The sequence below is a fragment of the Pholcus phalangioides genome, unplaced genomic scaffold (genome assembly GCF_987345545.1).
Source record: "Pholcus phalangioides strain wild (caught in Gottingen) unplaced genomic scaffold, Ppha-v1.0 ptg000024l_1, whole genome shotgun sequence".
Classification (NCBI taxonomy): domain Eukaryota; kingdom Metazoa; phylum Arthropoda; class Arachnida; order Araneae; family Pholcidae; genus Pholcus; species Pholcus phalangioides.
Genome location: NW_028301616.1, coordinates 25,020,119 through 25,046,762, shown reverse-complemented (window position 1 = coordinate 25,046,762; position 26,644 = coordinate 25,020,119). Strand labels below are relative to the sequence as shown.

Here is a 26,644-nt window from a genome sequence, read left to right as displayed (position 1 = left end):
TTCTACGGCAATTTTGATTCCTCTTGATGCCTACCACTACTAAACCAGACGTGCACCTCATCCATATTCCTCTGCGGAGCCTCTAACGCATTGGTACATGTTGGAATGTAGGTGTATGTATAGTGAACCTTCTGTGAAGTTTGTTTCTGTGTAATGCTTGTTATGTGTAGTGCTGCCATCTGCAATCAATTTCTTAAACTATGAGTTTTTCCTCAACTCAGAGCGTGAAGTGTAATGAATGAATAATTATGACGTTGTAGGCCTGTCGCTCTCTGCAACGATACCGACCAATGAGGTGAGACCAGGCGGATCTGATGATGACGTCGCCAAGCAGTTCCCTTTTCCTGCCCAAATTATTTAATATTTAATAATACTAACCGGCTCGGAAGGACATGTTGAGTTTGTAAAACCTATAGTAATTAATTATTTATTAATTAATTATGGGATCCCGATTTAGACAAATTCTTGATTCTGACCGACATACATACATTTTCACTATACACATACACACGTCTTTTTTTCCTTCACATTGAGGGCAGCAAGTGTCCGCAAACGGATAGGTACTGCCATAAATTTCCCTTCAGTTCAGTTCTCTATAACGTTATAATTATTCATTCATTACACTTCGCTCTCTATGAGTTGAGAAAAAAACTCATAGTTTAAAAAATTGATTGCAGATGGCAGCACTACACATAAAAAGCGTTACATCTCGATGCCTAACATCACCCCTCTGCGTTTGTCGCCACTTCAAGGCAATACCCAAAGTATTGCCAATTTTTTGAATAAGTTTTCTAAGATAGTATTTCCCCACATCTCTGAAAAAAAAATTGAAAAAATACGACACACGGTTACTTTTTTAAATCATCATTTTTCATTTGGCCTCATATGTATTATGCATACTGTTGCGTACTTATGGGATTTACATATAAAAAGTATTGTTTTATACGGTGAAAATACGCCTCTTTGTACTTTGCAGGTCTTCCTTTCGTCATTGTAGTAGGAACGAGTATAAAGAGGAGTTACTTCCTCATCAGAGAAAAATAGTGAGTAAAATACAAGCATGTGCACTGTACGCGTGTAATCAAATTGAATCAATATACAGTGTGTCCCGTAAGTGATAATGCGGACTTTATCTATCAACCGGCCGTTGTAGAGATATAGTTTCAGTTTAAAAATGCTCGAAAAAAAATCGTTCCTAAATTACTCTGTACTTTGTTTCGATAGTGAAAATACAGTGTGCAACAAAATGCAAAATCTAAATTTTTATAAGGTCTCCCTGTTCTCTAACTTCCAATTAGAAAGTTCAAGCTCTTTTTTTCCTGAGGCCAACAGAAATATTCCAAGTTTCCATTCGACGAGATATTCCAATTCAAAAATCTAAGAAAAGGACAGCGTAAATGGGGAAAAATAGCGTTGCCTGTTAGTTTTTGCTGTCCTTTCATAACTTTTCTCAGATTTTTGAATTCAAATATCCTAACGAATGTTGCACTTGGAAACATGAAATTGTTTTCTGTTGGCCTCAAGAGATACAGGGCAACAACTTTGTAATCGGAAGTTAGAGGACGAGGAAACCGTATAAAAATTTAGATTTTGTTTTTTATTTTGTGACACACTGTATTTTCACTCTCAATACTGGTACAGGGTAATTTCTGGACGTCTTCAGGCCTGTCATTTGGGGGGGTCGGGGGGGGGGGCACCCTGGCTTTTGAAAATACACTAAAAATGGCATATATATATATATATATATCTATTCTATAATATAAAATCACAAACAAACTCGAAAAGGGCCTGTTGCTAAGCAACCGAGTGACGGAAGTGGGTGAAATTTTTGAGTGACGGAAATCTGTTACGGAAGTGGGTTCGATTCATATATCGATATTCACATTCATATATCGTGCATTCATATTCATATATTCATATATCGATATTGGGTCGATATTCACATATCGGGACCCATTTGACCCATCGGGACCATGTTATGTGCATGTACCAAGAGGCTCCTACATCCTACAGCAGAGCCCTTAGGCTGGAATTTAGATTTCGAGCCCCCAAACCAGCTTTTCAGGGGCCCCTCTGTGATTAATTTATAGTGTGAAAAATCAAAAAGTGATAAGAATCGTTGTGGCCCCTGTCAGCCCTTCCTTTGTGGGGGGGGGGAGGTCCATGCCGAGAGGTATATATATGTATAATATATACACACACAACAGCAGTGCTCCCAACACAGGGTCGGGGTACCCGGGGAAGATTTCACGTATAAGTAAAAAGTTTTCATTTCCAGGGGCCCTTGATGGATCTCATTGTTTACTTGCTACTTTAACGTTGAAAAATTTCGATAGCGGAAGCAAAAGATATATCCAGTCTGGGGCCCCACCAAAAGTATGCGAATTGGTGTCCCGGGTAATTGGTTGGGGGGTCCTGGATTTTCTTCGTTGGTAAAACGAATACAAATGAAAATTTTTCATGGTACTCGCTCCGTGGGATGGCCGACAAGCTTCCAAGTCGGGGGCCCTATGTTTAAAGGTTTCATTTTGGGGGCCCTGGATGAATCTCATTCTTTTCTGTTGTAGAATTTGCAACAGCCGAAGCCCGAGATAAAGTCAGTCTGGGGCCCCACGCGAATTGGTGTCCCGGGTAATTGTTTGGGGGCCCTGGATTTTATTCGTTCGTAAAACGAATACAAATGAAAATTTTTCATGGCGCTCGCACCGGGGGATGACCGACAAGCTTCCAAGTCGGGGGCCCCATGTTTACAGGTTTCATTTTGGGGCCCTGGATTTTATTCGTTGGTAAAACGAATACAAATGAAAATTTTTCATGGCACTCGCTCCGGGAGATGACCGACAAGCTTCCAAGTCGGGGGCCCTATGTTTACAGGTTTCATTTTGGGGGCCCTGGATGAATCTCATTCTTTTCTGTTGTAGAATTTGCAACAGCCGAAGCCCGAGATAAAGCCAGTCTGGGGCCCCACCAAAAGTATGCGAATTGGTGTCCCGGGTAATTGGTTGGGGGCCCTGGATTTTATTCGTTGGTAAAACGAATACAAATGAAAATTTTTCATGGCACTCGCACCGGGGGATGACCGACAAGCTTCCAAGTCGGGGCCCCCATGTTTACAGGTTTCATTTTGGGGGCCCTGGATTTTATTCGTTGGTAAAACGAATACAAATGAAAATTTTTCATGGCACTCGCTCCGGGGGATGACCGACAAGCTTCCAAGTCGGGGGCCCTATGTTTACAGGTTTCATTTTGGGGGCTCTGGATTTTATTCGTTGGTAAAACGAATACAAATGAAAATTTTTCATGGCACTCGCACCGGGGGATGACCGACAAGCTTCCAAGTCGGGGGGCCCCATGTTTACAGGTTTGATTTTGGGGGCCCTGGATGAATCTCATTCTTTTCTGTTGTAGAATTTGCCACAGCCGAAACCCGAGATATAGCCAGTCTGGGGCCCCACTAAAAATCTGCGTATTGTGTCCCCGCTACTGGATGTGGGGCCCTGGATTTTATTCGTTGTAAAATTGATAAAAATGAAAAATTCTCACAGGGGGGTGTCCGACAAGCTTGCAGGTCACGGCTTCATGGAAATGTTCGCAGGTTGTAATTCGGTGCCCCTGAATGTATCTCATTGATTTTTGCGGTTTGACATTGTAAAATTTGCAACACATCGGTAGCCCAAGATATATCCAGTGTGGGGCCCCACTGAAATTCAGCGAATTGAATCTGGGGACCCCCATGGGGAAGTTTTCTGGGGATACTTGATGAATCTCATTTGTTTTTTGTTGCTTTATTATTATTTTCATTAAAATTCGCTTCTTCAGTAGGCTGGTGCTTTCACACGTCCCTTTCTCCTTTTCCATAGCACGCTGATGAAGTGGGACGAAATAAACAAGATATGTCCGGGAGAGAAGTGGGGGGGGGGGGGGGTTGGCCGCCAAAGGCGGCAGGGGGGCAGAGCCCCCCTAGTATATATATATATACACACACACATATATATACATATATATAATTATAAATACATTGAGTACATGTTCTTTGCCCCCCCCCCCCGGAAAAAGTTGAAATGACGGCCCTGGACGTCTTGAGCATTTTTTAAAATTGGAATCATACTTCTACGATGGACGGTTGATGAGATAAAGGCCGCTTAGCATTTACAGGCAGGGGCGTAACTAGGATTTCTGCCGCCCGGGGCAAACATTATTTTACCGCCATCACAACTTTAAAATTCGATAATTTTGTAATGGTGTTCCTTGTTCCCACCTATAAAACTGCCGCTCCCCCTAAATTTTTCCGCCCGGGGGAGTTGCCTCCCACCCTTCCTAGTTATGGCCCTGCTTACAGGACAACTCTGTATGTACTGTATCTCGTACTGTCCATTACAATAATTAACATTTTAAATACATTTTTCCCACAGCTGTTGGCCCTCGACCGAAGAAGGACAAGTGTGGGCCGTCGGTGGACCAATCGTCCTGATTGCGACGGTATCTCTCACATGCTCATTATTATTACTTTTTTTCCTACTCATTCTCAATGTGCATTATACACTTTCATGCTGGCGAATAGAGATCGGACGTTCAGGCAAAATGCCTTTTTTTGCCTAATTTCAAACTTTTCTTTATTGTTGTAGAAATACGTTTTACGAATTTTTCCTGCCGTAAATGCCTATTTCGATATTGTTTTATGTTTATTCGTGAATTTTAAAGGCCTTGTTCTGCAGAACTTAGGTATTTTTAGCATTGGGAAATTCAAAAGAATTTTTGTGTTTAAAATCTCTCCAACACCCTTAGTACGAATTAGCGGGGCTCCGCCGATTGCCATCAAAATGAAAATATCCAACAGGCAGGGCCGCAACTAAATGCTTGGTCACCCGGGGCAAGCACGCTTTTTGACGTCCCCTTGTAGTGTTGAAGGAGAGGTTTCAGAATGAAATTTTCGCCCCCTCGGGTCCAGCGCCCGAGGCACGAGAACCGCCTGCTTCCCCCCCCCCCTCTCCCGTAGTTGCGGCCCTGCCACCAGGTCGATTGCCCCAGTCTGATTTTGGTCATTGTAGGTGATGGAGAGGGGAAGTGGAGGGTGAATTCCCAAACTTCTCAAATGCTATTTAGGTAATCAGTAATCATATGTAAAAATTATGTGGAATTTGGTTACGAAATTGGAACAGCGATCGATCAAAAATGTGTTACATTTGTTAAATGTACACAGAGTGTCACTTTAAGGACCGCATATAAACTCTGCACGACAAAATTCTTCTCTCAAAGTGCGTGGAAATCGTCCGACCACATCCCCTACGACCCATAACTTTATCCAAATTGGACATGGGGTAATTGATAATTTCTTTCTCAAGGGCTTGCAACCTTATAGTTTTATCGAGATTAGACATGGGCTGATCCATTTCTTTTTGTAGAGTTTAAAACCCATATCATCATTCCGATTGCAGGGAGGTGAGTAGATGATCGATTTATTTTTTATGGATAGCAACCCTCAGATTTCATTCAGATTGTATATGGTTTGCGATCCATAGTTTTATACAGATTGATACAGTTATTTATACAGACTAATACATAGTTTTATACAGATATACAGCACATCGGCTGATTCGATGACTTATTTATTTTTACGGGATGTTCAATCCTCAGATTTCACTCATATTGTAGAATAGGGTACGACTGAGTAAAAGTTCCATTTCTTTATACAGGGTGTACGACCCCTTAGCTTCATCCAGATTTGACATGAGGTGAGTAGATGGCATATTCTTATAGTGTATCAAGCTGTATACGACGACCCACAGCTTTACCGAAATTAGACATGGGTATAGTAGATGACCCATTTCTTTCTATGTGGTCTAAGCGCCATAGCTTTATCCTGAGTGGAATTTGGAGTAAGATCAAAGCCGCTTAATGCAGATTTGAGTATGATTGAGTAAAAGACCCATTCATTTTGACGGGATGCAGAGCCCCTTTTCCCACTCATATATATATATATATATATATATGGGGCAATAATTTAATTGAAGACCCGACTAAGGGTCGTAGCGGCAGGATTATCTGGTCACGTAATGGTACACAGGCTGTTTCAAATATGTTGAAGAATTTTTGGGCAGTGAAGGAGATGGACATGGATGGATATTGTTAGGTCCTGGGCATGTGCCCCCCCCCCCCTTCCGTGCTACAAAATACTGCGATTGCTCCAGCACCCACGTCTCCAACGCATATCTCAAATAAACGATAGTGAATATCCATGGTCTTTTCCAGATCAACTTCGTAGTGTTCCTGGTGACATTGAGAGCAGCCAGCAGGCTGAGTAGGACAAATATCTACGAGAGACGAAGCATCAAGCTGAAGAAAGAAAACCTCAGGTATGCACGTAAAAATGCTATATGATTTCTTATAAAGTCATTGCACCAATGTGTTCAGCATTAATTACTTGAGATATTGATTTTCCCCCCTCCCATAGGATGCGTGTGAAGGGTGCAGCCTCTCTTACCTGCATATTAGGTCTGACATGGTTCGTGGGACTGGGTATTCAACCAGATTCTAAATGGATCGCATACTTTTTCGTCACGTTGAATGGACTTCAGGTATGGATGGTGGTTTACGTTACTTATAATGTGTTGCTCCCACACACGCGGAGTGTTCCAGAAAGGACTCCCTAATTTTGAAAATGGTGTAACTGGTAAACAGTCCTAAGTAGATGTCTGAAATTCCAGGCCTGGCCCATCGAACGCACCACTTGTGTCAGCAATGACATGATAAAAGTGAATAGGGGAGTTTAAAGCTACTTTATTGCAATTGATTTTCAAATGGGCCCAGATAAAGACGTTGTTGAATAAAACGACCTTGGCGCCATCTATTAGTTAAAATTGTGAGTAACTTCGAGAGAACCGGTCTGTCTAGTTACAATTTTAACTAATAGATGACATCATAGTATTTTTCTTTCAACTTCTTTCCGTGGGGGCCCTTTAAAAGCCATTATTAATATCGTGAGTCCTCAAACGTTGTATCAGCTTGGATATTTATGAGAATCCATTGCAGGAAAGTGACTTTGTATTCAACTCTTCAATTTTGTCATGTCATTGCTAGGCAAGGTGGCAGGATTGGAATTCTAGGCAAATGGTTACATTTTCAGTTGATAGATGGCACCACAGTCTCCACATTCATTCATTCATTCAGCACCACAGTCTTTTATTTCACAACATCTTTATCTGGGGGGTCATTGTTAACATTAGGAATGCTCAAGCGTTGTATCAGCTTGGACATCTCCGAGGATCCATTACAGTAAAGTGGGTTTAACCACTTTACGATCAAGGACGCAGAATTGCGTCCAAACGCCAGTGGAATAAAAATTCAAACAAATCCTGTTTTCTTTCCCCTCTCCTCATTACCACAAAAGTTTGATGCAACCCTATGAAAAAAAGTAATTCTTTTCATCTCCGTGATGAGGAGGAAAATATTCTATTCTAAGGTGAAATAGGCTGTACTATATATACATGTACATGAGAGGGTGAGGGTGAAAAGAGAAATATACTTCATACCTACGTAAGTATTACAGGTAAGAAGAGGGAGTATAGTGGTAACATAACTGTTTTTTTTCCCTTTTTTTCATCTGGTTTTTTTTTCTTCTTACTTTTCTACCTTTTCCCCCTTCCTTTTTCTAACATGCCATTATGTTACAAGTTATCGTTGATTCGTCAAACATAGATCATCCGAATTTCTTGCCAATCGCTTGTGAGCGAAGCGGTTAAACTCCACTCTTCACTTTTATCATTTCATTGCTAGGTAAGGCGACCACCTCTATGGTGGTCGAGTGATCATAGCGACGGACTCGCGTTACGAGGTCTCGGGTTCGGACCGCACCGTCGCCACAGTGGTGATCGGCTGAAGTTGGTTTTTTGTGGAAGGTGGGAATGCGAGCCTATCTCCCCTTTAAAAAGTCTCGCCCATAGAGAGCACTAGACCTGCAAGCAGTGCAAATGAAATTCAATCATAACACATCACTCACTTCACTTCTGAAATATAGATGGCAGCAGTGAAAAAAACACAACAGTACATACGCACTCAGACTGTTAGGTATACACACAGTTACCCTTCCGACACAACTCACTAGGTAGTAAATCGCCCATAGATGGGGATAGACCTGAGTTGTGCTCGGTTTGAAAGTAAGGTAAGGCGACCATTTGGAATTCATCATAACGGGATTTTACCTGCGTTTATGAGCGTCAATTTTACACTGTTTAAAGATAGGGTTACCAGCCGGCCATGGCCCCCACAAGGGGTGGGCTGACAAGGCTCCAGCCCTGGGGACCGGTGTTTTTTGTTTTTTTTCACCCTATAAATTCATCATAAAGGGGCCCCGTGAAAGTCTGGTCAGGGGGCCCCTGCTTCAGGATGTGGGGGCCATGCAGCCGGCATTCCCCTTTACGTCTGGTCCGAAATTCTGAAAGGGAAAAAATTAACTATTGGACTTGCACATCAAATAAGCTTGACAATTGTAGGAGTGACGTATTACTTTTTTGCAGATTATGACAGTTCTTCTTCACAAACATAATATATTTCTCGTCTTTGTTGATATCTTATCTCGGGTGAGTTTGAATAATCTTTTTCATAAGTAGAACCCGGATTATACGCAAGTGCATACGTGCATATGCATTTGAACATTTTGACGTTTTTCAGTATTAATGCACATAAATGCATAAAATTGCATATTTTCTTTGCATTTATCAAAATTTTTAAATATAAGCACACTGATCGAATCCCTCATACTAGGCTGAAATGTGAGCAAAATTTCCGACTAATTTACTGACGTTTTATCATATTTACCAATGCAAACTGGGGATTACATGATGTGAATGGGAAAAACAAAATTTATTAAACTTGGTTGGTAGCTATGCATATAATAGCCGGTGATTATGAGTAATAAACTGATTTATCAAATTTCCGTAACATACATAGCAGTTCTGTTTTAGTTGCGAAAAATTATTGAGGTAAGGTGGTTTCCTTTATTGGAAGAAAAGTGGCGCCATCTCTTGCGAAAATTAATGAAAATGACATGAGGGGTGCACGCAGGCGTCTTCCTTTCTTAGTTTTCGTATTTGGTAACACTATTTGAAGAAAATCTCACCGGGATCGTGGCACCATCTATTAGCCAGATTTGTAACCAACTCCCCAAACCGGCTTGTTTTAAATTCAAGGCTTGCCCATTACACAAACTGCTTGTCTAATCTTTCTATTTATCACTTTCCAAATTATGTCATTTCAAAATTAGGAGTCCTCTGTACTTTACCGCACATGCACCTCGTACACATTCCTTTTGTGGAATTTCTAACGAATCGGTACACGTCCGAACGTGTTGTGTGTGTGTGTATGGCCCTAACATATTTATGTCACAGTTGTGCTTGTGTTGTGTTCTGGTGCTGTCATTTATCTCCATATTTCGAGATAAAGATGGTAAGTGATGGATTTTCATGTTATGTAAGTATCATGTTGGAGGGATTCTTTTCTGAAACACCCCGTTTTAACGCGTGTTTTCTTGGTACTTACCAACATATAGTACAACGTATCTTTTTGTCTCAGGGCGTATTCTTGTTCGCTACGCAAATCCTGTTTTGCCATCATATTCGTCCCGTGGCATTTGCATTCTATCTGAATAATTTGGAGAAAATCAAAGTTGCAGTAAGCATTTTTATTTCTCATTTCCCCCATATTTGTTATTTATCTATACGTACACATGCCTGATTTCAATACAAAATTTGCGAAACTCCAACTGACATTCCAATTAAAAAATTTCAGCAATTTTTTTCTTTTTGAATCGCAGGCGACATCTTGGAGTGAAGAGTTGAAGACCAAGAAGATACACCCTGAAAAATTTGCCACTAGTAGTTCTTATCTGGTGACGGCCAACGGCTCGGACCAGGTGGCCAACGTCCACGGCATCAACGTCTCATTCATAGAGTCCAGCAGTTACTTCACGAGTGACGGAGACAGTGTCGTCTCTAGGGACAATCACAGCGGAAACGAAGTCCCTACCCATTCCATGTACTACTATAGTTCTGACGTCATCCCCCCTGTCGAATTGTAATAATAGATGATCACAAATGCAGATTAAATTCCTCATTTTTGAGCATTTCTTTTCTGTACACAGGTTTGTTGGCCCTCGGGCCTCATGGAAATTTTTTCTTTTGGCCTAGGGTTACCAGGCGTCCTATTTTCCAGGTTTCCGGAATTGTTTGTTTTTTTTTTTCTTTGAAAAACATACATCTCTTGATTTGCATGAGTATTTTCCATTGACCAATAGTAGTCTAAATTCGCAGAATTTTTCTGTTTTTTGCTCTATTCTTTGGTGGTTTTATTTTACTTGGGAAGAATTAATGGTGTGGCCGGTTTTATTGGTCAGAATAGTGCTGCCAACAGTTGCGAAAATTGGGACGGCGCTAACGAGAAAGACCGATCTTTCTCGTTAGCCCGAATTGGGAAAAGTGACGTAAGTAGAGATGCGCACGCGTCCTCCTTTCTTAGTTTTCGAATCTGGCAACTTTAGTTAGGAAAAATTATTGTTGTACGACGGTTTTATTGATCAGTATAGCGGCTGGCCATCTTGGAAATTGGAAAAAGCGACGTTATTAAGGGGTGCGTGCACAGGTGTCCTCTTTTCTAAGTTTCCCAATCTGGTAACCCTATTTCGGCCCACAATGTCTGAAAGGTCGAAGACCCCCCTCGATTTAAGTTTTAAACTCAGCGTTATTCAATCACTGTAGTCCGACAAACATTTCGCCAATAATAGATGATCAATGCCAAACTCTTGAAGCCACTACATGATTAGGGAAGAGGGAGGGAGGGAAATGCGTTATTGCTGGATAAAAAAAAAAACGCTTTTGAAACTTAATTTACGAGGAAAAAAATTGTTCAGTAATGAAAACCGAACAGAGGAATCCGATGGGAGTTGGTGTAGCAGTCCCTACATCACAAAAATTACGCTAGAGTCACGTGCATAAAATTTTGCAAACAATGAAGCTGCGGATGTCCAACTTCTAAAAAATTGTGAATTAATTATTCAAATTTAACTGCGGAAGTGTCGCAAAAATTAACTGGAGTGGAAAAAGGACGGATGGTTGTCAAAAATGCCAGGTGACAAAAAAAAAGGCATTCGTGAGGCATATGGGATACATTAAACGGTTTTGTTTTGGATATATACAGACATTGTTTGTCAAGAATTGATAGATGTCGCTTGAAGCGGGGAAAGTTCTTTCCGTGAGTTTGAGTATAAGATTGCTATCACGCAATAGACCCTACTTGTTGACACGAGTAAATAAATCGGATTTTACGAAAAACGAGTGTCATCAAACAAACGTTTAAACCTCTTGATCGAATATCGGCATTGTCAACAAAGTATTGGAATTATGGATGGCTTTCCAATGTAATATTTCCAAAGCTCTAACCCCATGAGCCTACCTAACACTGTTCTGTAACCAGATACAGTAACTATAAATGCTGGAAATGGTTTAGACTGAGTGCTCAACTTGAGCTATACGTAGGAAATTCTCATTTGTTAATTAATTCTGGAGATGATCAAATTTGTTCTACAAAACACTGTGGGTGCTCGAGCACCCCGATTCCACCAAAAGTAACATGTTCGGCAATGCTGTTCCAGAAGAAATTAGTAACCGAAGCCATCCCGGAAGATTCGAGCAGCTCCGTGACATTTGCCCTGAGATTCGCCGGCATAGCAATGAGTCGGGACAATATCTTGTGGAAATCGTTGACGTATTGCATGACGGTCGTGATCGTCGCCGATCACTTGGTTGGATTCCCGATGGCAGTCACGCGTTGGACCCACAAAGGTAGAGTCAAGTTTACAGGCTTCGCGTTCGCTACCGTCTTTCTTATGGGCTTCGTTCTGTGGATGACGTTGTTTTTACGAAGGATCGAAATCCAATCCGTGTCCAGAGACTTGGAACGGATGCTACGGAAGCCGATCATTTCTCGGAACCATCGCGACACTAGATGGAGTTCCTGCGTCGCGTCTGTCGTGGTCTCGGTGACGATGGCCGGTTCCTTTGTGACGTCGATCGCTTTCACCACAGCCTGCTTTCTAGAAGGTTCCAGCGCGAAGATGTTGGATTGGATGTTCTTCATGAATACGGTACCGTTTCACTTACGGAACGACGCTGGATGGAACGCGATGGCGAGCTTGATGATCTTCGAGAGATCCTATAACTACACCATACTGAACAACTCTTTCACCGTGATATACGACTCTCTGTGCCGTGACATGTGCTTCATATTGAAAGGCTACAGGTCCGCCATCTCGAAAAATCCGTCCCGTGACGTGATAGCCGCTTATGAATCCATAACCAAGCTGTTCGATCGCATCGAGAGTGTCCTGAGCTTTCCGATGTTCCTGTTCATCTTGAAAAATGTCACTTACATGTTCAGTAGCCTGGCTATCGCGTTGAGATCTATGCCTTGCTTACCTGGTGCGGACTGCGCTTTCGTGACGGCCATCTTCGTGTGGCACTCATTCACTTACGCCATCGCCATCTTCTCGGCGGCACAAGTTCGGGAGGAACACGCCATATTGAAGAACGCGCTTTTGACGATGGGTGTTAATGACCGGGGAGAGAAGAACCGCCGTCTGGTGGAGAGACTGAGGGAATGTGTGATGTCCAAGGATTATTGCCTGACGAGTTGGAAGATGTTTAAGATGACGAGGTCTTTCGTACTGTCTTCTTTCGGTGCCATGCTGACATACAGCCTCTTGCTACTGCAGTTGAAGTGATATGCGACATGACATGAATAAATGTATTGTTTTTTAATGTTTTATACGAATTTTTATATTATCTAACTCGATTAATCGGACCTACCCAAATTTTTATCAATAAAACGAAGATGTTGCGGACCCCCCTGTACCAATACAAGGAGGACCACGGCCCTTTGTATCAATAAAAAGAAGACCGTGTACCAATAAAATTAAAGTCTGCCGCCATAGCTGGCCAGATCTATCGCCCGACATGCCTGGGCGGAGTAATTACAAAGCTTACATTCTATGCTCTACTGGAGGAATTGGCATGCAGTGATTGATATAAAGGAGATAGTAAAACCTCAAGAGGTGCGGAGCTTTTAGCGAAACTAGTTCCGCCAAATAACTCGCTAACTTTGATACTGTGAAACAAAAATCTTGCGCGTATAGAACAATTTTTTAAAATAATACGGTAACAATTCTTCAATTTAACAAATTTTTATGTTAGAAAATATCAGAATTTCTTGATGCAGATCAAATACTACTGCCTGTTTTCTGCGCTTTTTTTCGCCGAGAGGTTGAAAGAGAAATATTGTCTTAAAAAAAAGTTTATTAACAGTAATTATCAATGATTTCTGAAAAAAAAAAAAAATCAAATTCCAGTGGAAAAAATTTTCTCTATAAAAACATGACCAAAAACTTCATTGCTGAGGTGAATGATATTTACATAAATATGAATATTTTATGATGAACAAGTTTTTTTCAAATTGGGGAGGAATTCGTATCACCGAACTTTATGCAGCCGTGGATTACTCCCAGTAAGTAAGGTTTCTATTAAAATTTGAAGTTATGTATCAAACTGACAGCGTTTGCTACGTGCATAGTAGCCGGGGGGGAAAAAAAACAGTTCGAAATTAAAAAATTAGGTAAAAATTCGTTTTTCTCTCTCTCTCTCAGAAAAAAATGATTCTTTTTACATCAAAATACTCTCAAGGGTTGCCGGATAAACTCTCGAAAAAGTATCGTTCACCTTGTGTTAGTTAGGCCGAGATTACACTATAAAGTTTTATAAAAGATAGGTTATAAAAATTGAAAAATTCAACTAATAGGCGCATCGGTTGCATTCAAGCAAATGCAACCGGTGATCTTATTGGTTGAATTTTTCACGTTTTATCAAAGAGCTTTAACAAAACTTTTAAAGTGTAATCCCGGCCTTACGAAAGTACTTTTTTGTCAAAAAAAGAGAAAAATTACGACGAAGAAAAATTAATCGATGATCGTCAGAAATGAGGGTGGGAAAAAATAACACAAATTCTAACAGCGGGATTCAAAACCCACAATTTTCGCGATGCCCTGTGCCCTACCGACTGCATCACAGCTAATACCGGGTTTCTGTTCTAATTAAATACATCAATTGTCAAAATAAAACACCATTAAATCCCGCAAAATGTAAATTTCACCAACTACTGTATTGGTCCATTGCAATCAATCACTAGGCGCTAAACCGCTCGTATTATATTTAGGAACGTAAACTTTGTTTATACGCGACCGGGGCACATTTACAGATCACTTAAGTGAACCACGAAAAATAGTTCTGGAGTACTCAGGCCCCGTGGCCCATTCACAGATACCTCAGTGACCCGAGCCGCGGCAAATTAGCAGATCACTTCAGTGACCTGGGACACGGTTCCAAACGCTTAAAAAGCCCGTCGTACACTTAGATATCTTACGTGGCCCGTGACACAGTTCCGGAGTACTTAAGTGACTCGTGCGACAATCGGGGCTACAACTAGATGCTTGGTCATCCGACGCAAGTGCGCATTTTGGCGCCCCCTTGTAATGTTGGAGAGGTTTGAAAATAAAATTTGCGCTCCCTCTGCTACAGCCCCCCCCCCCCCCGTTGCGGCGCTGGCGACAGTCCCACATCACTCAAGCGGGTCGCGGCACATTTAACAGATACAAAGGTTTTTAACAGCTGGCTGATGCGAAGATATATTTCGGAAAGAGAAAATTCAACTGCCCCTGCGGGGAATCAAACCCACTCCCTTTCATTTTTCGGGTGAATAGCCTACACTACAGAGGCAACGAACATCTCAATCTTTACTTGGAGCTCGTATGCACTGAACGGGACCGTAAATGAACTGTCGGACCTAACTCAGGCCAAAGCTCACATTAACAGATGCCTATAGTAACCTGCGATATATTTGCAGATCACTTAAGTGACACGTAGCACAGTTCCAGAGCACTTAAGCTGCCTGTGACTCATTTCCAGATCACTTGAGTGACCCGCGACTTGTGTTCAAACTCATGAAGTGACTCACTCTCTCCTAAAGGTCGAGCACCTTTGATGTAAATACTGCAAATTACCGGAATACGAAAATATAGGAAGTTGTGCGGGAATAATGAAATACCATTTTTATTCATTTTTTGATAGCTCTAATTTTAAAGATGATGCAAACCTGTATTTTTGTTCATTGCATTCACACAAACGTATGATATCTAAAAATATCATATATCCGGGGAAAAAAATTATTTTAACCATCTCGGTGATTTTAAAATTTCCCCTATCCGCATTATAACTAGCACCGTGGTAATCGCTAAACACACTGCAAAATTCCACACATGTCCAAGCATTTTTTTTTCCGATTTTGTGCAGGGGATAAAAGCTCCCCTTCCGCCAAACAACGAGAATAATGATTTGAAAAAAATAAGGTAAGAGACACATACTTTATCTATTATTCCTATACTAACCCGAAGCGAAGTAAAAAAAACTAATCTCTCTCCTTCTGTTATCAAACTTTGAACAAAATTTGGTCATTTTCTGCACGCGAGGTCTAACACTTGTCAGCAAAACTGACTCGCCGTCTGCAAAATTTCGTCATCAGCTCTGCCCTCTGAATCCTAACGCATATAGTTGGGATCAGAGACGTGGACGGGAGGGCTAGTGCCCCCCCGACGGTCAAAAATTTGTTTTTAATGTGAAAAAATATTTTTTTTTAAATTGAAATTTGGAAGAAAATACCTTTATGTGTTATTATAATCAATTTCTGTTGACTTTAACTCTATCTGAAAGCTATGAACACAAAATTTATCTTTAATAAATTCATTGCGACCCACCTTCTAAGTCATATATGGTAAATCGCATAAAGCCCCTTTGGGTTACCTCTCTCTGATGAGGCCCCTGCCCTCCTCAAACCTAATTTTGTAAAAATGAAATAAGCGGCACATTTACAGATGGCTTAAGTGATCCGTGACACATTTATAGAGATCCCTTGAGTGACATGTGGCATAGTTTTGGAACACTTAAGTGATGTAGAACCGCACTGGGGGCCACTTAAGTGAGACAGTTCCAGATTACTTATGTGATCCGCGGCATAATTACGGATTCCTTGAGTGATGCGTGGCACAGTTCCAGAGCACTTAAGCGGCCCGGACACATTTCCAGATCACTTGGATCAGCGAAACATTTAGAGATCACTAAAGTGGCTCTGTAGGGCACTTATCAACAGGGGGAATGTTACTTCAAGTGCCCACATACTATCGAAAGGTTTTTCTCGTTTTTGGCGCATCGAGTAAGATGTCATATTTCATATTTTCATGAAGGGTGGTTGATGACATAAGCATTATCCAACCCACCCCCCGTCATCAAAAATCAGCATATTGGAACCCCCCACAGATGCTGACGTAATACTTGAATGACCCCTTAGACCAAGACCTACAATTTATTACAGATTCTGAACGGCCGATTTTTTCAGTCACTGAGAGGTTGGTGCGCTAACCCCTCGGTGTTGGACTCCCTGCAGAAACAATCTTTTTCTGTGGTCATATCAGGAAAGTTTCTGACAAGGACGAACTGGGCATTGAACTCGCACCTCTAAACATCTGTATCGACATGGGGTTACTGTGCCCTACTTTGAAAAACAACTGAACTCTGCTTACTGGCAGTTATCTGACAGGTTGGAAATGGAAAACATGCTTGATGAATTCAGAAATGTGTTTGGGCTTGGCACTGCAAAAATAAGAGAATTTTAAGGTGGCGAGATAGTCGACGCCACTTATTAGAATTATAGTGTAAGAATTCACTATATTGTACAAGTATACATGTCGATTTAAGATGCTTTATTATATAAATTTATTACTATTAAAATTACTATGGGTTAAACTTTACTATTTACATCGCACTTGAGTACAAACACATCCAGACATTCCGAAGTCTCGACTCTCTCTGTTCGTAGTACACATATACATATATAAGTATACACTCGCGGCATTCACAGTGACAATCATGGATGACTAACGCCATCTGCTAGATTATTGGTTGCTATACAATAGTATCGCTACAGAATCATGGATATTGTTAGCACTTTTGCAAGGAACAGACCAATAGCATAACATAAGAAAAATTCGTGCATGGTTAATTATAGATAATAGTTATCGGGACATCAGATAATGTTATATTTTTCCGCTGCAAGGTATTTTTTGTGCATTATGAAGCTGAGAAGTATGACCAAACTTAATTTTTCTCCCTGCAAGTTATAAGGCTGCAAAACTATGTAAGAGGCTAGGTGTTCTTTTTTTCCCCCACTTTTGTTAACATTTCCGTACTTGATGCAATCAGACCGCAGTAATCGTTGTAATAACCAAAATACAGAATTTAGCTTAAATGGGAAGAAAAGAGATCCTGTTGTAAAGTAAAATGACAAAAAAAAAAAAGGAAACGATTGAACATGTCGCAACTAATTATGCGGGAAAGAAAAACAGTTGTCTAATGTTACCAACATACTCCTTTACCAGTCCTATTCAACCAAACGGAATGTATCATCACTGTACACACAAACAGTTTATTGGTATTGATATCAGAAACAAGAGTCCCCCAATATGATCACATTTAGTGATTTAAACTATTTCGCAATCACCGAAACACAAGGCATCAAGTTAGGCTAGATATCTTGTCAATGTAAGGATAAAAACATTAGGAGGGTTTGTATGAAGTAGTCGTAAAAAATTTAGTATGGGGTTAAAAATGAAAACTGTGCTAAAATTGAGCATAAACAAGATTTAATAAGCTTATGTGAGGGACAATAAGAAAAAATGCATATGTATTAATCCCTTGACGTGACAGTAAAAAAAAAAGAATGATTGTCAGAAAGACTTGAAAATTGACATGAATATTCCTGAAGAAATGGAATTTTATGAAGTAAAGGGGAAAAAAATACTTTAAAATGTAAAATTGACATCATCCAAAATGTGGGAAATTTGCTTGCATAATGGCAATGATAGCCAGTCATGGCAAAAAGATAACTTAATTATAACGTTGCACGCTTTCATAATGCATGGAAACATCACAAAAAAATTAAGTAATTGAACAAATAACTACAACATACTCAAGAAATGTTAAATATGTTGTTCACCGTGTTCTGGTTATGAGGTAAAAGCACAAAAATTCTTGTTCAACAATAGATCAGAGTCATCCGACCATGGTCATGATGTCGATGTGCTTGCAATTCACCTTTATTAAATCAAACACACCCCCAAATTAATATTCCTGTGGAACTTCTAACATATAGGGAATGCGCTAAAGCTTGCAATTCACCAAAGTTTACAATCCGACGACTGTTCGTAACATTGAGGTACCCCCCACAGCCAGAAGTTGCAAGGGTTAAGGTCAAGTGAACTGACGGCCGGCCATCCTGTTATCGTCAAAATGAGTATTCAGAAGCTGCTTTTTGCTGGTATTGCAATGTGTATTTTGATAGTTGTTCTATCCACACACTGAAGCTGTGGAAGTGCCGAAATGATGTGGTTGCACAAAATAGATTATACTGCTGGCCAAGTACAGCATCATCTACTTGCACATTTTGCACTTTTTTCTTTTGCCAAAGAAATTTCCATTGCTTCAGGAGTATCCATGCGAATTTTCAAGTCATTCTGACCAGTACTTATTGTATAGTTTTGGAATAAAACTTTAATTACAATCACCCTGTATATAGCTGATTATTTTTCATAAATCTGTTACTACTATATAGTAGAACCCTGATTAACTGGGCCTAACAGTAAAAGTATATAAAAAAAACTATTGAACATTAAGACAGAGATATACAGTAGGAGATGTGCTACTTCTTATGGGAAAGAAAAGGAAAATATCTGAGGTTATATAACTGTGAACCACTAGTACACTAGTTTTTGTCCTTTAGGGACAGCTGGTGTCTTTATTGGATTATAAGATCACCTGTGTGTGTGCCATTAGCATGATGGTGTCACTACTGTTGCTGCTTCTTTGTGAAGGGAAAAAGAAACCCTTTGAGATAATACACCACTACATTTAGATGTGTGATGCAATAAATAGTTGGTGGTCACTTAAGCTTCCCCCCGCCCCCCTTCCCAAGCAATTTCACAAGATCCCTTGAGTTACTCAGAAATCCACGAATATTCACAGTGCAACCCTTTCCTGCATACACCCTCACAGGTTGTATGGCAACCCTAGAACCTCTGTCAATGTTTTCTTCGTATTAGAGCTGCTCACAAAAGGTACCTACTATGGTATCTTTGTGCATTCTAAAAATTTTGATAATTTTTAAATAACTTGCCAGAAAACTAGCATTTTCCACTGGAGTTTTTTTTTTTTGAAAAGACGTGTTTTTTTGGAAATGTTGGTTTTATATCAGCCATCTTGAACCTGTTGCTTTCCGAAGCATCAAGAGTGCTCAATGGTCATGTGTGATTTCGTGATCGCGAGCACTTGATCAATGCTTTAATTAAACATCCTGTAGAAATAGAAGTCAAGAATTACAGCTAAAATGCAGATTTAATCCATAAGTATGTCAAAGTTGCTGTAAGGGGTGCTCTTCATTTGATGATGCGCATAGGCAGTGCTCGAGACTCTAGAAAGGCACAAAATCCCCTGGTTTAAATTAATGAATATTTAATGCATTTTTATTCAAAACTGCACCCTGGCGTACATGCTTATTGTCTGTCCTTCTTATTGTGTAATTTTGGCATATTACTGTAATTTCAATGACAATTTAGTTAGACACGTTATACTGTTATAACCTGGGATTACATGCATTTACTGGCTTGGGCCAGTGAATGCGTGCCTTTGTGGTAAATTTACAACATATTAACAAAATTTACCAAATTCACCGAAATGGTTCATAATTATGCATAATCACCAGGTTTTTATCACATTTATCATAATATACACTTAAAAGCTTCATAAGCAATTATGACAAAGACAAAAAGCATTACTACAAAATGGAAAAAAAATTGAATTTCATTTCTGGCCTTGAAACTACCAAAAAACATTCACTAAAAATTTCAGTTTTAAGCTCAAAGTTTTCATGCATTGAAGCAAAATTAAACCTGAAAAAATAAAAGAATACAATAATTTTTTATTAACACACACACGTTGTAAACCAAATAAAATTAAAACGAGAAAGACTCAAATGAGCAAAAAATAATTTACATTAAAGGAGGAAAATTTTATTCGACAGACAACAGATTAAATGGATACATATATTAAATATGTATATGTAAAACATCTCACTAGCAATACCATAACCTGGTACAGTTAAAAAAAGTCAGTGAAAAAATTATGTACAAAAGGGAGAAAAAAAGGCAGATTTCCACCCAATGAGAATGAATGTACACATGATCACATTTGGGAATTTGTTTGTGATAACAAATATGTCTCTGAGATTCCTCAATCAAAGAATTCTTGAAGTCTTCGCTTATGGTCGGGTGAATCTAAATGGAGGAGTAGATTTCGCGGAGTGTACACTAAGACACTGCATAGATTGCACCTGATTTCTTCGCGTTTGTTGGACCTAGGAAATGAGAAAGGATACCACAAAAATGATACAACAGCAATTTTTTCCTATTTTGTCTAAAAAGTTTAAAATATAAATGATACATTTTTTGCAATTGCTTGAAACTTTCAACATCTCAGAAATACAGTCAAACTGTTATAACGACCTTGGTTGATATGATGCTTCAGCTATAACATCAATAATTGACAAAGAATAATGATCTCCATAGAGAGGGGGGGGGGGCTTCAACGCATGGCGGATATAAGAAATTTTCAGAAGTCTGGGGGGTTTCAGAGGGGGGGGGGGGGAGATGGAGCAAAAATTTGGAAGATATTAAAGATAAGATAATGAAATGACCAATAAAGACTATAAAAATCCCCGTTATAGACTCCCAAAAGCAGAATGTTTTGCATTGCTCTACAACGAGCCCTTGGCTGAATGGAGATGTTTTGCGGTAAAAATCCACATAATTGTGTATTTCGAACACTTTTTCTTAAAATGCTTAAAGATTGTTCTGCAATGTACGTTGCAAATTTCAGCACATTCTGCTTTAGGGTATAGATAGGGTATAGGGTACATGGTGTCCAATTTTATGAAAGCTGAGAACTACAATTGTCAAGTTATCACAGTTAATTAGAGGTTAAATTTTTTAAATACCTGAGATTTTTAAATGTTACACCTTGTTCATTGAAACAAAATACGTTATTCGAAAGTACCATGATTTGATAAAAATAAACACTACTCAATAAAGCAGATAAGTTTATAACAATCAAAACATTTTTTGAGGGAAACAATTTCTACAATCATCCAAGCTAATGCGAACCAGACTTCATTGGGATAGCCAAAACCTTGGATAATATTCGACCCTATTATACTTGAATGCCAAATCATATATTTACCTCTCTGCGCAAATTTCAGTATGCAGTATAAATACAACGCCACAACAGGCAAAATGCCCAACGAGGTGGCTGAGAATGTCACAGACAGTGGGATTTTTGACTGCCAGATGATTATTTTTTTAAATAACCACACTAAAGTTTTGATTTCATAGTGTAAACATTTTACTATAGCATAACAATTTTTCACAATTTTAGAATAAAAATTGAAAAAAATATAAATTATTTTAAGCAAAGCTCTAAAGTTCGGTTTAAAAAAAATTTAAATACCAGGAATAAGGCCTTGGCATTTAAATTTCTGAACCATCTTGAAGGGTTGAAAAGTGAATTAAGGAAATTATGTTTGCACAAATATAATTCAAATTACTGTACAATGCAATAGCAATATCAAATTATTTATAGTATGATGAGAGATTAAGTACAGCACAGAAAACTGCAATTTATAACATTCCCAAGATGCACTCAGAAAACTAGTCTCTTAATATCTTTTCACACAATCACCCTCTACCTTCACATATAATGTGAAGCTCTCATTACATGTTGGGGGTTGCAGTCGAAATACTTGTAACAGGAGCTTTACGTGTTATGTGAAGGTACAAGGTGATTGAGGAGACATTAAAAGACTAATTTTCTAAGTGCATCTTCTCTCATGTTGGGTATGCAGTCAAACTATGTGGCTCTAATTGTGAGGATCCAGGTTTGAACCCTGTTGGTGGACAAGTGGTGGTCAACTGAAGCTGGTTTTTTGCGGTTTCTAACTTTTAGACATGAATAAGTCCCAATCTCCCATATGAAAAAAAGACTTCCAGCAGAGAGTAGGAAGACCATCGTGATACTAACATAACATGAAAATTCAAACATTTACCATGTTCGATTTAAAATATGGAATAGCAGCACCATAAGATCATGAAAAAAAACAACTCGGAGGGAAAAAAAAATCTGCAGAGAAATTTGTTCGAGATTTATGTACGATCAAGAAGCAATAGTCAAACAACTTTGTCGCACCATAAATGCATTTTGTACACATTGTTTCATATGTATATAGTTAATAAATACCACTTTATGAAAAGTACCTTGGATAACCAAAGCTTGGTTAATGGAACTTGGATACTTGAGATTTGGTAATTTTTTCTGCGCACAATTAGAAAAAAACTGGTCCGATATCAATACCCTTCCCAAGTCTATGTTCAAGACGAGTGAAAAAATTATACTTGAGTGTCTTCAGCATGCGACACCACTAATATTTCCTTTTTTCTTGAATAAGAAATTCTGAAACTTGCAGCTTTCCAGATACTACTACTACTTGACCGCACATGCAACTTTTAAACATTCCTCTAGGGAATTTCTAGCAAATTGGTACATACCGGAATGTGTCCCTAACATTTATGTTGTCAAAGTTATGCTTGTTTTGTGCTCTACTGGTGATTCTACACGTCTCCCATATTTCAAAATGGAAATGGCTGATGCCTGAATATTTGTGTTATGTAAATATGTTGAAGGTCTCCCTGCTTTCAGCAGAGATTTTCTCATGGAAGGCCCCATTCCACATTCACTTTCTAGATACTGCATGAATGTGTTTACATGGAGGGGAGGGGCAGATATATATAATAACAGCATAAGATATTTGTGGGGATCTCTTCTCTCTTGGATTATTAATTTTTTCATGGGACAAAAGATTTTGTATTGTAGATATTCAACCATAATTATTTAAAACCTTTGTCTCATCTCTCCTAACACTCAAGATCAGCAAGCATTTTTTCCCTACTTCATTAACTTAATTATGCTCACTAAGCTGACGCTTGTGAATAATATTTGTGCTGTGGCATATATTAAAAGTATAGGGAGGGGTGAACCACCACACACAAATGCTATATGAACTTAGAATCTTAAAATAATTAGTATTAAGGCCCGTATTACACTATAAAAGTTTGATAAAATCCCTTCTATAAAACTTGAAAAATCTAACCAATAAGGTTATTGGTTACATTCTAGAAAATGCAACCGTGACCTTATTGGCTGCATTTTTCATGTCTTATAAAAGAACTTTTACCAAAATTTTATAGTGTAATACTAGCCTAAGAACTGAAAAAACATTTTAAAGTTCTGGCTATGAACAATTTGTCGCTTGATATTTTGACCCGAATTCTAATTTGAATAAGAAAGAGATCAGAATTCAATAAGTCATACCTTGAAGCTCTCTCCCTCAATTCTTCGAGATGTTCTTTCATTTCATTCTGCAGTGAACGTGCTTCACATAGACTTATGCCATTATGAGGAGGCAAAATCAAATGATGGTTTTTGAAGGTATCAATTATCTCAGGGATTAGCAAGTGTTCACTGGAAATTTGCAACCAATGGAAAGCCTTATGGAATGCCTCTGGCTCTTTCAGGGGCCTCTGCTTTTTTACAATGCTTTTAAAACAAAACAATAACACAATTACTATAAATTATATGAATTTTATGCATTATATATATGTTATATAATTACATGTAGGGCGGTCAAAAATTATTTGAACTTTCACCATAACACATCTTTCGGTTAGATCAAACTGCCTTATGTGTGCACGTGCTTGAAATTTATACTACCTGTGATCATACTATCATAGTTTGATCTTGAGCGCATCATTTTTCTTGTTTCTACTCCAGTGAAAACATGGTAGCTCTGCTAACAAGGTGAAGCAGTGAACCACGATTCTATATCTCTGATTTAATTATCTTATATGGCCAGAGCATGCATCAGAAGGTGAAATACATAGAAGGCTTACAAAAGAAACAGCATTCGTCCACATAGAAGTGTGTTTGAGTAGATACAGTGATTTGTTAGCCAACAATTTGCATCAAACTATTGTTGAAGGTTTAAAAAAAATCAACTTTTCATTTTTTTTCTCATGGTCACCTTTATAAGTTTTTATCATAGTAACATGACAAACAAAACAGGTTCCAAGGAAACATTTCATTTTCTGGATATTATGCTGAGGCGAACTTGGAAAGAGAAGTCATTGTTTCCGCCGAGACTTCTCTTTCTGAGTTCACCTTAGCATAATATCCAGAAAATAAAATGTTTCCTTGATATCTTGGGCTGAGAAAAAGCCATCTATCTCTCAAAACTGGTTCCATTACTGTATGACAGGAATTTGAGAGAGATATTCAATTTCAAAGTATGCAATTTTTTTGGTGCCTTAAAGTCACCTTTTAAGCTGTTATACACACATACATATGAATCATTGGCATATGCAAAGTGGGGGGGGGGTTGGAGTTCCAACCCCCAAGCCGAGATTATAGTGTTATTTTGCAGGAAAAAAATTGAACCCCCCCCCCCTTTTGAGAAAATTCTGCGTACGCCTATGATATGAATACAACATACAGGGTGTTCTGTTAATGGGCCAACAAACTCAGAGGGATGTTAGTAGGCATCAAGAGGAACAAAAATTACAACGGAACATGGTATTGCAAACTAAATTGAGAGGGTGAAAAACACGAAAAACGCATGCAGGCCCTGAGTCCAGAGGAGATGAAAAGTGGATTTCAGTTGATTGCTGAATGAGTTTGTGGGTTCACTCACCATATCTGATGTTACCACCATTTATGCAATGCCCGTGAACACACTGGAGAATCTCATAGCACGGATTGTCTTCACTGGAGTAGACATCAAAAGCATACCTGGTATCTTCGAGCCCGTCCAGGAATCGTTTTGACGTCAGTGTAGACTGTGCAATGATGTCAGCAGCCGCCACTTCCAACTCTTGTAATAATTTATCAAGTAAATTTTTTTTGCAGTTATTATTGTACCTTTCTGTCGTTCAAACGTGATGCCAAAATCTACATGTGTTCTTCAAGATTTTCACCCTCTCAATGTGGTTTGCAACACTATGTTCCACTGCAATTTTTGTTCCTCTTGATGTTTACTAACAACCCCCTGAGCTTGTCAGTCCATTAACAGAACACCCTGTACTTCATATGCCAAAATTAATACGTTAAATGTTTATATACAAACTAAATTTTCAATACAAAACGAAATTTATCAAATTTTATTCACAATTTTATTTTTATAATAGTGGAATAGCAACTAAAAATCACCTAATGTATAAACATCAGATCTTTTGAGAAACCAATATCTCTTTATTTGGTTAAGCACAAATTTGTTTTGTTCAATTAATGAACAACCCTCTCCCTGAACATTCCCCTCTCACACAAACTTTGAAATTTAATATTTCAGCCAATATTTGTCACACAGCAATGAAACTTGCTTTGTTTCTCTTACATATCTCTAAGATTCAAATTCATGATGAAATTCAAAAAATTTTACTTGGGGACTAAAGCCCACAAAATCAGAATTTTTATATAAAGTTTTAAAATTAAGCTAAAGCAAGGGATACTTGTACAAAAACACTCACCTAAGCAGCCTTTGTCGCAAGTTCTTTTGTATGCCACGGATACCAATATCATTAAAATTTGAATTCTCCTCTTTATTTCCAAGAGCATAATTTATAGCCATTCTGATGGAATTAATCTAAGCAGTAAAAACAGTAAACAAAATATATTAAGTGTGATTATCAAAGAAAGAAACAGTCAACACTTTTCTCTTTATATGAAAGCGTGAATTTCATTAAAAAATAAGTAACTAATACTCACATTGCAGATATCATCATAGTCTATAATGGTTTCGAAAGATATTTCCATATCATGATCTGGAAAGATTGCCTCACCATTACAAGGGTCATAACCCAGTCCACAAATTGCTCCAGTGTATACTGTTCTTCCTGGGTTAGATCTAAATATAAAATAAAAATTTTGAGACTATTGAATAAAAAAAAACAGTCATAAGCACTTGTTCATACAAGAAAATTTCTTTGGTTAACGCTGCAAGGAAACAAATTATAAAGTTGGCCCATTTACATCAATTAACAGTCCCACCAGCTATATAAATATTAAAAAAACAGTGAAAATAAGACATGCCTTAGCTCAACCGTAGGTGCGAAAAGAAGACAAACTAGTCCCTGCAACCCAGGAATCTTTGGCATCAATGTGGTGCTTCTGGCCTTCAACGTATCACTTCGTTGGTTGAGTGCCACACTTGCTGCAACGAGAAATTGATAACTCTTGTCCTGGGGATCTGGATTTAAAGTTACAGAATTGATGCTATCTTCATCCACTCTTATTGATCTGTAATAAAATATAAATAATAATTACACACAACCACTATATTCCCTGTC

General features: G+C 38.8%; 2 protein-coding genes across 2 annotated transcripts in view; one reads left to right on the top strand and one right to left on the bottom strand.

Annotated features, from left to right (window-relative positions):
* The window catches only part of LOC149069075 (adhesion G protein-coupled receptor E2-like), a 29,774-nt gene extending 19,700 nt beyond the window's left edge, over nt 1–10,074 (top strand). Inside the window, exons 13-18 of the mRNA XM_089250765.1 lie at nt 977–1,043; nt 4,413–4,479; nt 6,250–6,353; nt 6,452–6,575; nt 9,568–9,666; nt 9,809–10,074. Coding sequence (XP_089106891.1) covers nt 977–1,043; nt 4,413–4,479; nt 6,250–6,353; nt 6,452–6,575; nt 9,568–9,666; nt 9,809–10,072 — 725 coding nt within the window. The 3' untranslated portion in view covers nt 10,073–10,074. The remainder of the gene's footprint in view (nt 1–976; nt 1,044–4,412; nt 4,480–6,249; nt 6,354–6,451; nt 6,576–9,567; nt 9,667–9,808) is intronic.
* A 10,113-nt stretch (nt 10,075–20,187) lies between these two features.
* The window catches only part of spn-E (tudor domain containing 9 protein spindle E), a 79,104-nt gene continuing 72,647 nt past the window's right edge, over nt 20,188–26,644 (bottom strand). Inside the window, exons 33-37 of the mRNA XM_089251349.1 lie at nt 26,388–26,594; nt 26,064–26,202; nt 25,826–25,941; nt 23,619–23,843; nt 20,188–20,553 (exon numbers count right to left, since the gene is read on the bottom strand). Of these exons, the coding sequence (XP_089107475.1) occupies nt 20,430–20,553; nt 23,619–23,843; nt 25,826–25,941; nt 26,064–26,202; nt 26,388–26,594 (811 nt within the window). The 3' untranslated portion in view covers nt 20,188–20,429. The remainder of the gene's footprint in view (nt 20,554–23,618; nt 23,844–25,825; nt 25,942–26,063; nt 26,203–26,387; nt 26,595–26,644) is intronic.